This window comes from Nestor notabilis, unplaced genomic scaffold (assembly GCF_000696875.1).
Source record: "Nestor notabilis isolate BGI_N333 unplaced genomic scaffold, ASM69687v1 scaffold8545, whole genome shotgun sequence".
NCBI lineage: Eukaryota > Metazoa > Chordata > Aves > Psittaciformes > Psittacidae > Nestor > Nestor notabilis.
This window is the reverse complement of record NW_009928810.1, coordinates 11,711-24,453: the sequence shown is the minus strand read 5'-3', so window position 1 is coordinate 24,453 and position 12,743 is coordinate 11,711. Positions and strand designations below refer to the sequence as shown.

The window sequence follows — 12,743 nt, the reverse complement described above, 5'->3', positions numbered from 1 at the left end:
GTTGAAGTCACAGAAATTAGGAGATGATCTCTAGAGTGCAAAAACTCCAATTAAAGTAAAGAAATAGCTGGCTTCCAGGCCATTCCTATTCCTTGGTAGTCACTGGCCCAGTAACCCACCCAGAATGCTTGTAAGCAGGGGTGTGCACTAACAGTATAAGAAATGCTTAATTTGAGCATCAGTATCAAGATCACATTATCTTATTGGGCTAAGAAATGGTGTCAGAGCTGCACACTATGGCTACGGTCATGCTAGAGCTCCAGGTCACAACACAACAGTCTCCTCCCACCCAGAACACTTCCACAGGTATCAGGGGTTTTCCTGCATCCTTCTTGATTTGGTTGAAGTAGAACTGTAGTGTTAAAAAGAAAGTGTGTGTCTACAGAGAACAGGACTGGCACAAGAGAAAGATGTCAAACCCGAGCTGATTTTTAACTTCCCCCAGGCAATCAAATGACTGAAGCTGTGTAACAGAAGGCAGCAAACTTCATTTTTGTGCTATTTCTCTTTTGCTGAGATTTCGGGGTGTGATTTAAGGCATGCAAACCCCTAAAGATGATGTGAAATGATTTGTGGCTCAATCACTCCCCTGAATTTGACTTTAGTAAAATAATTAGAGAGATAAAAATAAAAAAGCCAGGAGTTTTTACCGTTGCTCTTCTCCTCTAACAGAGGCTCACACCAACTGGGTCAAAGCCCTCAACAGTTCAAGCTGGATTAACAAACTGCATGAAACGCATTTGAGATGAAGCCATGAAGTGAGTTACACAGCAAGGGAGGACGAGGAGTGTCACTCCACCCCCTGCCTCCTCCCCAGCAGCAGTTCACCTGCCACCAGGAGACACAGAAGCACTTACTTTGCTCAGAGGCATTTAAAAGCGCTGCGGATGATGACAACCGTTTACTCATGACAGCTTCTGCCTGCTTGAGGTTTGCTGTGGAAGTAGACCGCTTGCTGGCTGTGTGAACAAGTGCTTGCTTTAGAGTTCAGCTTCACACACCTCAGGAAGAACCTTGCACACGTTGCTGTGAGCTCACTTTGGAAGTGTTACATCCTGAAAGTCAGTTCCAGTTTTGCTTAAGGAGAAACACTAAACCTTAATGTGTTCTGGTACAAGTAGCACCAGTTGTAACGCGCACAGAGAAGACACGTAGTTCAGTGGAGCCGTGTTTTGTGCATATGTATGAAACATGGTTCTTCAACCCTGTGCTCCTAACATGGAAAAGCAAAAGCTATTGAGGTTGTGTGTTGTTACCAGAGTGGTAAGACAGAGAAAGTAACAACAAAACCTTTGTTTCTTCCACATGGATATGTCAATACAGTTTTCCAATCACTAGTTAACAAAACCAAACACTTTTGGAGGAATAAAGGCAAAAAGCATTCCCATTTCTGATTCCTGCTCAAGGGTTGCTGTAATATTTTAGAAATTTCCAATTTTTCCCTATTATCTAATCCTTAAGTTCATGTTTCCCATTAATTTTGCAACTCTTTTGGGAAAAAACCCTGCCGCAACAGGAATTAATTGTTTCTTTGTACGTACATACACAGAGACATACACATACACATAGAAATCATCTCTCATGTGGCAAAATTCCAAGTTTACTACAAGCCAAATACCTGCTTTTTAATGTCAAATAATGTACTTTCAGGATGAACACTACTCCAGAGTGTAAAAGACTTGCAAAAGCATATACCCATTGCTGTGGGAACTCAGTAAGCAGAAAACAGTAATACACACAAAGTAGGGAGGACTAGCAGGAAAACCACATGGAATTCCATACATCAAAGGCAAGTAATCGATTTTCCTGGCACATTGCACAGCAAAGAAGACTAATGGGAACTTGTTAGTGCGTAAGTACCAAAGGAGAAAGCAGCACTACTCACCACAGAGGCAGCACCTTTCCCCATTGGCCAGCATGCTATAGCATCCTTACAGCAAGCACCAGGATGCAGGATTCCTACGTACAGCCCTGTCTCTGCATGGTACTTTTGACACCCATACCCAACCTTCCTGAGCCTGGGGCCTCCTGCAGAACCATGTCAAGTGAAAACCAGGTTGTGGAGCTGAAGCTACACAAGTGGCAAGCTCCTGTCACAGCGAACAAGAGCCAAGTTCCCATGGGACTGACCCCATGGAGAAATGGGGGATCTACTGAAGCCAGTTAAGAAGCTTACCTTCCCAACACCACAAAAAAGGGCATTTTATGAATGAAACCTCTCTACTGGGATAACTAAAACAGCCTTGAGAGGTTTTGTATATACAAAAAGCAGGAAACTCCCAAGTCATGTATCTGGGTGTTTTGGAAGGTGAAGACTACCCTCTAGTGTCTGCTCTTAAAAGCAAGCCTGGCTCCTGCCTCAACTCAAGCGTTCCAGTTTGAAGCCTCCAAACACCGTGGAGATGCTTCATACAGGTTTCTCTTGGTTCAAATTAGGACTTCTGGACTTGCACGAAATCTGAGATTTCATCTATCCCCTACTGAGACCCAAGTAAATCTTGCATTAAGAAAAACTACACTGAGCAAAGTAATTCTATTCCAGCAAGTTACCAAGTTCTAGGGTGGGCTGTGCTGTGCGTTAGAGACAAGGGATGACACTTCTACTAGAAAGTGTCATAGAATCAAACTGGTTTGGGTTGGAAGGGACCTTAAAGCTCATCCAGTTCCAGCCCCTGCCACGGGCAGGGACACCTTCCACTAGAGCAGGTTGCTCCAAGCCCCTGTGTCCAACCTGGCCTTCAACACTTCTCAGTTTGCATTAATTGCCCAAGATCTTGAGAAGTCAGAGCTTTCTTTGGTCAATACATTTGCAAATATATGATCAGATGGCCTCAACCTTTTCCCTACCTCAGCCACAGGACAGCTTCTGCAAACTTTAAGGTTTGAATAATTCACTAGGAAGAAAAGCTTTAGAAAACAGGATGTTCTCAAGTAACTCAGTCTGGTTATTCAGGTATTTACACAGTACCTCTAAAAAAAAATACCTCAAATATCTTTTTATGGGGAGAAAGAATACTTGTATCAAGGGATCTGAAATGCAAGCAGCACACAGCACCGATCCCAAACATCTGTGTAATGGAAGAGGGGGAAGCAAACTGCAGCAGCAAAGCCAAAGCAAGCACAGGGGTGCCTTGCAGCAAGGTTTGCCATTGGGTAAGGAGCTGGGAAACGTGGTACCTTAGGAGAATCATGAGAGCAAGCAGCTCTCAATCCTAGCTTCTCACTGAGCTCCACTGAGAGAGGGAGCTGCAGCACCGCCTGGCTAAGGCTGGGTAAAATTAGGCTGAATAAAGCAAGATTACCAGTCCCTCACTTCCTCCTGAACTCCTACTAGGACAAGGAAGCTCTTTAGAGAGACTCTGGCAGCCCAATTTCTATTCTAATAGCACGTCTCCACTACAGATGCACCTGAACATCTCGTTTTGCTCCGCAGTCACCACTAAACCTCCCTCATTTACAAGGACTGTGTCATCAAAGATGCTTTTTTCCCCAGCCTTGCCATTTCTGCTGGCAGACCCACACCCTGCATGTTTCATCTCAGCACTGACAGCAATGCCATTAGTGTAATGTTTGACCTGGGGGCTTCATCAGTTTTTACATTTCAGGCCATCGGTGGGGTACCTGTCTCAATGAATCATGTTCTGTACAGAACAGAGAATGGCTGATGGTTGGTGGAACGTACACCTTCCAGAGCACATTTCCTCTATCAATCACCCACAACTGCTGCTTTACCAGTCCATGTTCCTAAATATTACTGTTGTCACAGCCAGTTCATGGATTCGAACACAAGTTTCACACTGTGTGGAGGCACAGTCTCAAACAGATCCTGTAGTCTTTGACTATCTCCATGTTTTCCAGATTGGTGCCAAGTTATCCACATTGAGCTACCACAGCTGAACTTATCTGCTCCTCCTCCTGTCACTTTATGATGCATAAGGTATGGCTTAAGTGCTTCTTACTACATCAGGAGCATGTTTGTTGGAAGACACTTTAACGTGCTTCATAGAATCACAGAATGGGTTGGGTTGGGTTGGAAAGGACCTTAAGATCATCCAGTTCCAACCCCCTGCCATGGGCAGGGACACCTCACACTCAACCATGTCACCCAAGGCTCTGTCCAACTTCACCAGCACCTCCCACAATCCAAAGGACAGACAAGACTCATTTCCTCACATAAATTAAGAGAGAGCAAAGAACACTGTTTGTTATAAAGTTTAGCTTTAAAAATTATAAGGTAGAGAAGGATGGAGGAGGGGGAAAAAAAATAGTGCTTTCTATACATGTTAGGCAAATGTGATTTCCTAGATTCAAGGTTGAATGGCATTTGGTAATGTAAAGTAAAGTAATTGCATTTATATACATATCCAAGCAACACATGTTGAACAGGTAAAACCAACCCAGTCAAACTGGCTGATTTTGAGGAAAATTAGGGATTCATGCTGTGCAAAGAAAGGGAAGAGAGAAGTTAAATAAAATACACATGCTTCTGCTGTGTTGCCAGGATAAGCCACAGTAGTTAAATCATACTCAGTCAGACTTTCATTGCATTTTCAAGTCCCATATTGTCAGCATTACGAGGCAGCTGGATTGAGTTAGCAATACTGTGAGCAGGCACACATTGTCCCAATTCACATTTAGCTGGGTCTCAGCTATCATCTTAAACTAGCCACAAGAACCAGTTTTGCTTATTAAACATAGAGCCTTGACAAAGGTATCAGTGATCCAAAATGCTGCTCTGAATGGTGCATTGGGAAATGCCAGAAATCCAAAGAAAACAGACGTAATATATCGAATGATGCTTGGATAATGGACAGATCTGATTGGACGTGGAAGGAGTATCAAACTGCACAAAGGCCCCATTCCCTTACATGAAGTTTCAGCAAAATACCATTTGATTTTGCAAATGTTACTTCACTTGCTGGTAAAACAAAGCAAAAGGAAAACAAACCAAGCCCTACCATGTACTTTTTGCAAATTAGGAAACAATGAAAGGGTTCAAAATTGCCCTGAAAATAAATAAAAGCTGAAAACTACTGAGCTAATTTGTATTCAAATACATGCCAGGAAGAATTTCACTTCTCCTCCCCCATGCTGTATCCAGTCATCTTGGAAAACCCACATGCACATATCCTTTCCCTGAAAATTCCCCCAGGATGCCATGACTTAAGCTGTAGTTTAATTAGCTGGGAGGGGAAGTTCAAAACATAAGGGACTGCTTTCTGCTTAGGGATCACAGTTGTTGCACAGCTGGCCAAGGTCCAGGAAAAGATCTATAAGGAGATGGTTTTCCTTAGTTTCAGAGATACAGAACTCATGTTTAAAAGGTTAGTAGTGAGAGTAAAGCAACAGAAGAAGAACAGTTTAGAAATCAATACCACCGGTTCCACTGTCAGCTGTGGTCTGTTGTTCTGCAGAAGAAGAAGGTTTGTAAGCAAAGTGACAAGGTCAAACAGCAAACAATGCAAGTTAACCAAGAACTGGGGAAGCTGGATATCATAATTATAACTTATATCAAAGCACTTTCAAACGTGTTATAAGTAAATACTTAAAAGTCAACACAAGCTGACAGAAGACGACACTACTAAAACACGCTCAGCACCAATCCACCAATTCAGGAGATAGGCTGAACCAAAGCATTTTATGTTTTATTTTATTCCTGGACAAGAACTTATACAAAGTTACTTATTGGTGGGGTCTTCTAGTTAGCTAATAGCAGGAAAAGATCCTTTCCACTGTAATCCTGATTTGCTGTTCTGATTTCAGAATGCTGACGAGCAGGAACAGTTACTGTGTGAAATAGGAAACAATCTGAGCTCAAATGAATGTTAAAATGCATCACCTAATCTAGAATAGAACCTGGTGTCTGGACACTCCCCACTGCATCTCCTTACCCATCACTGGTCATTCACATCATCAGTGAGCATTCTGGAACTCTAAGGGTGTGTTTAAAACATATTACAGTACAACTGGGGGTTTTGTTCTGTTTATCATCAGTCTTAGCACACCATTACATGTGCTGCATTTGAAGGACTCTATTTTAACAGTATACATTACAATTCCCCTTATCTGACGACTGGGGGCTGGCAACACAATGCTGCCAGGTGTTTTCCCACGTGGCTTCTCTCTGGCTCTTCCCAAAGTTAAAAATAACTCTATGTCTGAGCAGCATTTCAGGGCAAGCACAGATAGGATCCTTTCCCCAACAGCTACATGTAGATCCTGTTGTAAGATCCAAGATAGGAAAGGATGCCCAGGTCCCTGTGAGCAATGCTGCACCTGCCAGTGTGATTTTAGTCATGCTAGAAAAGGTGCCACTTACCTGTTTTGCTCTCCGAGTCTGGAGTTACAGATCCTCCCCAGGACCACCTCTTCTGTCGTGTTTCCAGTCGCTGACTCCGTTCCAAGGTGCGATGTAGAACTGCTTCGTATCGCTCCTATCATCAAACAACATAGTACAGCTATGCCAGAAAACAAAACAGATTCCCCCCCTCTCAGTATAATCTGAAATCTGTTTTATCTATACTGCCTGATAACAAGCTTTTGTTAGAAAAATGATGATGCAAAGAACATTAACGGCAATTAATGGTTTCAAAACACTGCAAGCATGATTAGGTTGAGCTAAAGCACAGATAATCTATTCTACTCTTTACTTAAAATAGCCACCCAACAGATTTCCTATTCAGTAGCCAGCATGACTGATTTTCTAAATAGGGATAAGCCCCAAAGTGAGCAAAAATAAGTGCTTACTCTTTAAACTATTTATATCCCGAAGTTACTTCTAAAAGGTGGTAAGAATTCTCCATTACAAAAGAACAAGTACAAGGTTATTTGTATTTTCAGAGAACTATTCAAGCACTGACCAAGTCTTAACAGATACTGGCATTAACAGACCAGAACCAGCAAGACATGAAGGCAAAGCTGTATAAAAGACCAGTCAACTCCAGACTTCAGCAACCACTGCTGACAGGACAAAGAGGATGGAAAGAAGCTTTTGTTCCTAGTCTCCAGGACTAGGAACGGCTGAAGGGGGTACTCGAGCTCTGAAGGTGAGCTGTAACCGTGCTAGATTGTTTCTTCTCAGCCAGGTTTCCATACACGTGTCAACAACAGATTTCTCTTCTGGAATAGTCATATCCCAAGTGATCTTTTGAAGCAGTATTTACTGCTGATACACTAATGCAAGATGCCAAGGGACTCATTATCCAAACATTTCTCCCTCTTGAGGACACAGGACTTTTGCCATCTTTCAACACCATTTCACAACACAAACTACAAAGCAAGCTTGGAAGGAAGGGAGGTACGATTCTGTTCTCTGACAAAAGATAAACCTGTCTGAAACATAAAGCTGAGGTTCCTGTCTGCTACAGAAGCCTGAACTGGAGCTAACCTAAGGTGCCAAAGTACCCAGACATTAGGTAATGTGCAGATGATATTTCCACAGAGGTATCTGCAGTGCGGTAATCTTCAAAGTCACAGCTAAAGACACAGGCTTCAGTTTACAAACAACAGAAATCAGCCATCAGCTCGAGACACGGACAGAGTTAAGTTGCACAGCTGTAGAGAATAACTGAGTAACTGTTAAGACAGTTATCTCAGTCCTATTCAAGACTCTCTTAGGCAGAGAGCCACTTCTTTTTCCACAGGATTTGCTATTGTGCTGCTGCTTCTACTTTATCTAAGGAAGATGATAAACTTGACTTGACTGAAGCACCAAACAAGAATGTTGGAGATCTATGTATTTTTTTGATGCACTTCTATCTACTAAATTTACAATTGTAGATGGCACCTTCCTGGCAAGTATTGCCCTAAGATCACAGAATCATTGGGGCTTGGAAGGGACCTCTGGAGATTATCTACTCCAAGCAGGGAGGTTGCCGAGGCAGGGTCACCTAGAGCAGGTTACACAGTTTAGCTGCTTTCAAAGTGATAGTTTTTTAATGTCAGAGTACCAAAGTCAAGATCTGCTTCCACTTTCTGGTTGAAAGCAAGGTTTACAGGTCAAGTGCACACTATTTTCCCCACCTGCTGGATTCCTCATGTGTTACTCTATGGACAACGTCAACTTCCTCCAGGGACCAAGTAAAAGACAAGGTTAACACCAATCAAAGAGTCATCAGCTAGCCCTTGTCTTCTTCATCCCAGTGGCCACTGAAAACATATCCACCATCCTCAAAATTACATGAATAAATGTACTATAGCCTAAGGGGTAACGTCTCTTGAAGCAAAAGGGATGCTTTTTACTTAAAGTAGTTGCTGAAAGGGATGAGACTGCACCGGACTGCAGTCAAGGCCCACCCAAACATTTCTGCTTGTTCTCCAGCAATGTGAACTATTCCATGAAGTTCAAATGGAGCATCAGTCTGAACACACCCAGAAGCCAATTACAGATAACCAAACACCAGCATAGAGCACTGCCACCCAAAAAGGGTAAAACAGATGTATTGGTAGAACAATGTGACAATGGCTGGACTCCAAGGGCACAGCTAGGCAGGCTTCCAGGATCTTCATCAATGACCCACAGCAACTTCTTACAACCACCTTATGAAAGCACATGTGCTTGTAATGCCTTTACTGCTGACACCCTGGAATGAACCCTTTCAGAACCTACATCCCATTTAACACACACTAGCAAATCTACTCTTCAAAAGGGATGGCATAACTTCATACATTTCTTTCTACTTTCAGCTTCTACCAACTTGCAACGAGCTCTGCACCTCAAATACTGCTCTGGTGGTCCGTATGTGGTCAAAGCAAAGGCAAAAAGCCAAGTAAGAACAGTCAATACACAGTTCAAAGCAGCAAATGGTAGCTACACAGATAACATTACCAACTGCTCAGCATATACAAGAAATTCTAATTGAGAAGCAAAAGAACATGAGCCTCTTGGACCACAATGGGGCTCCCAGGAAGCAAGACACAGAACTCAGAAAAGCCTAAGACCTGCCACCCATGCTGATTTACAAACAGAATCTACAAAATACACTGAAAGGAATCTAGAAATCTAGGAATATGGGGTAAGATTTTTGCTCATGTGAAAAATAACCAGTGGCCAAGCAGCAGCCACAGCTCCCGAAGTCCTGAGCGCCTCAGGCAGAGCTTAAAGCTAGGCCTGGGATGGGGAAGGAGGACCTGTGTCTATACAGCCCGCTGCACAGATATGGACATGTTTTTATGTTCCAATACATTCACTATTTCCATAACTTTCTATTTCAGATCACAGTAATGTAGCAAAACAATGGAGAAGTTTGGGTTAAACTACACAACTTTGACCTGTAGTACCTTTTCCTCCTCGATTTTTTGTTTTCTCTTTTCTTCTACTGCTGCCCTCCGTTGTTCCTCTTTCTGCTTCTGTTCTTTAAGCTTTCTCTGCCTTTCTTCTAGCTGTTTTTCATACTGGAGTTTTGCTTTTCTCTCCTTTTCAAGGATTTGTGTCTCTTTGGCAGCTGTAGGTTTTTAAGAAAGAATCAGAATCAAACTTAACTATTCATTGATAATACAACACAACTTACAGCCAAGAGGCTACCAAGGAAAATCAACACCACTTAAAGCTAGAACATACAGCAAGATTAGCTTGCAAAGCTGGATGACACTGCACGTGACAACGGAGGAGACTAATTCTGTCCCCAGGTTAGGCTGGAATTAGAACCTTTCCTGCCACTAGACCTTACTGTCTAGACAGGAAAGTCAGGATACACATATACCCCATATTAAGCATGTATTTTTCTTCCCAACATAACAGCAGAGTCTTTATCATTAAGTAGTAAGTTGAGTAGCAAAAGGCAGAATTTTCTATGTTGTGATTTTCATTTCTTTCTTCTAGAGCAAGATATAGTGGAAAGCTTTAGAGCACTGAGTGACAAGATGGGAAACCCCCCCAGTTACTGCATCCGAGTTCAGAAGAGTTGTGTCACTCTTCTCCACAGCCTCCACCTAGGAGCAGCTGCGTGCAGTTCAACAGGAAGCTGCAAGTCCTGTGACAAAAAGCTCGTGGTTGAATAGACAGTGGAAGTATTTTCCATGGCTACACAGATGAACTGACCCAAGAGACCAGATAACTACACCAGGATCTAGATATAAGGCACCTAAAGTAGTTGTGAATTTATCTGTGTGCTAGTCCGATCCTCTCTCCATGTTAAGATAACTCAATCATTCTCAGTGCTTGGCTTTCATGTTAAGAATCAAACATACTGGCCAGGGAGAAACCACTCCTCACAAGCTGAGAGACTAAGAACCAGAACTGCAGGGCATCCTGTGACCCTTTCATCTCTGCTGCACGCACATGCACTGATTCACATCGCAAACAGCATAAAGCTGGGCAAGAGGTGGATGCTCTTCTCTGGGTCTCTGATTCTTTGCTAAGATAAAGTGTACTGCTGACACTTCAATCCAGGAGTCACTGCAGCGTGCTACGAAACAAGGGAAGCAGTGTTCAAGGCAATCAGGGCATTCAACTAGCTAAACCTTTTTGATTTTCTCTGAATCAGCATTCCCCAAACCTCAGTCTTCAGGGCAACAGGAAGCAGATCTAAGGCTAAAAGTTTTACTCTGAGAAGTGTTTTTGCTAAGGCTTTCAGTAAGATATTGGCTAAATTTATTTGTTGGTCACTCAGAAATGGAAGGTCAGAAGTGACATACAGCTCTATGAAGCCAGAAATCTCTTGAATGTTTTCCTCTCAAATCTAATAGTTCTCCATTCAGGTTCACAGATGGTCACTGATGCAAGACCAAGAGCAGACCTTGCCTCTTGTCCCCAGCAAGGTGAAAAACGTGACTGAACAAGGAGTAAAAAAGTTATTCCTTTATCATAAACATTGAAGGGAATGGTGTTTGAAACGAAACATGGAAATACCTTGTTGCTTTTCCCGCTCCTCTCTACGCTCCCTGGCCAGTCTTTGTCTTTCTTCTGTTCTTAGAATGGAACCATCTATCACTGTCAAAAGGAAAAATGAACACACACAATTGTCAGGTATTTCAAACATCCAAATTTAAATTAAAAAAAAAAAAAGATGAAAGCTGTTACTGTCAACAGGATAATGGAACTTCCCAAGAGGTACATATAACACCAAAGCACCGCACACTCTATACAGAGAGAGATCCAAGATGTAATCTGAAAAGTTCATAGGAAGCTGAATACCCTCCTTTTCCCCCCTTTCCATTCCCTCAAAACAACCAATCCACTATTCTTAACAGGTACAGCAGAAAAAAGCCACAATATTAGAAGGCCCAATGCATACAGCCAAAAGAAAGCCTGAGCAGAAGTCAGGTGTGTGAGAACATGCCCATTCCAAATCCACTTCTGATCCTCATTCTTGTATATATTAATTCCTGTGATCAAGAATTACAGGAATCCAGGACAACTCAATCTGAGAACAGACAGTTCACCCATAACACCAAATTCAAAGTGCTGTGGGACAGCCAGGTTGCAGGCTAAGCAGAACGAAGACTGCTTAAGTCTTTGCAGGTATAAAAACTTAAATTTCAGCAAGTGAACTGGAAACCTGATCAGAGCACAAAAAAAACCCCATTTATCCTTGTTGTGATGCTCTGCTGAAATGACAGGCAACTTCCCCAACTGAACCGTGAGCAAGCCAAGAGTAAAGACCTTCAATGGATCTCTGAACTACTGACGAGGTGCTTTATGCTCTGATGCCTCCCGAAGAAAGAGCAAACCTCTTAAAAGAAGTTTTATTCATTCCCTACTAACGCTCCCTTGTGAACCAGTACTTCATTAAGAACAACGACCAATAATTATACCTGGTTTAGTTGCTGTCTTTATATTTATTGAGGTCTGAACTGCAATAGGGCTAATGCCACTTTGGCTTCTTCTTTCTTCTGCTATGGCTTGGGCTGCAGCAACTGTGAGAAAGAATAATTCCATAGTAAGAAAAGCTCTACAACCAAAACTGATTAAATAAATAGCTAAAATAAATACGTAACATTCTATTTGAGGTTGCAAATACCTTTATTAAATAACTATCTTGGGACTGCCCAACTTGTAAGAAGAAAAAACTTGTTACATGAGACTTCAGACCTGGAACAGCTTTTCTATGTTAAAACCACCAGTTACAAACCCTTATGTTTTATGATGTGCAGCAAAGAACTATAGAGTTTCCAAAAAAACAAGCTTATTTAATAACTTTCCTAAGAAAAGAAACAGTATTCAGCAGTTATGAGTCGGACTTACACTTAATAACAAAACCTCTCCTACCACACATGTATTTGCAGACTGAACACACAGATGTAATAGTCTATTAGCACTGGTAGAATCATCTTCTTCTGAAGACCTTTCATTATTTCATGCCATGAAACAGAAAGTGGCTTAGCTGCATAATGTAAAGCATTAAGGGATGCTTGCAATGTACTTCTACAACTGGATCTTCAAAAATAAATTCTAATTATAAATTAAGACTCCAAAACAGTAATTGGAGCATTTGTGCAGAGACCCATTCACCTGATGGGAGTTTCACCAAGGTGAGTACAGTGAACTGCAGGGCTACAGCTCACAGTTCATCATACAGAAACGAAATGCTGGCAACATTAATTTTGCTAAATAATGAAACCCATGAAGAAGTCAGAGAGAATGATTTATAGACCACTTTCCACACATCTTCTTCGTTTTGGCACCAACTTTCACTCTAACTGATCACTTTTTCGGGTGTGAAGGTGAAGTGTGGCAGGGAAAGCAGGCAGGGCAAGACAGCATCACCCCATCTTCCTGCACAGCTTTGACTAGGAGTGTTCTT

At 42.1% G+C, this 12,743-nt stretch overlaps 1 protein-coding gene across 1 annotated transcript in view; it reads right to left on the bottom strand.

The window, feature by feature from the left end:
• LOC104401009 (MAP7 domain-containing protein 2-like) overlaps positions 1 to 11,856 on the bottom strand; it is a gene marked incomplete at its 5' end in the record, with an annotated part of 29,256 nt that extends 17,400 nt beyond the window's left edge. Inside the window, 6 exons of the mRNA XM_010014686.1 lie at positions 858 to 959; positions 5,376 to 5,408; positions 6,320 to 6,434; positions 9,280 to 9,443; positions 10,850 to 10,930; positions 11,755 to 11,856. Coding sequence (XP_010012988.1) covers positions 858 to 959; positions 5,376 to 5,408; positions 6,320 to 6,434; positions 9,280 to 9,443; positions 10,850 to 10,930; positions 11,755 to 11,856 — 597 coding nt within the window. The remainder of the gene's footprint in view (positions 1 to 857; positions 960 to 5,375; positions 5,409 to 6,319; positions 6,435 to 9,279; positions 9,444 to 10,849; positions 10,931 to 11,754) is intronic.
• Between the last annotated feature and the right edge of the window lie 887 nt (positions 11,857 to 12,743).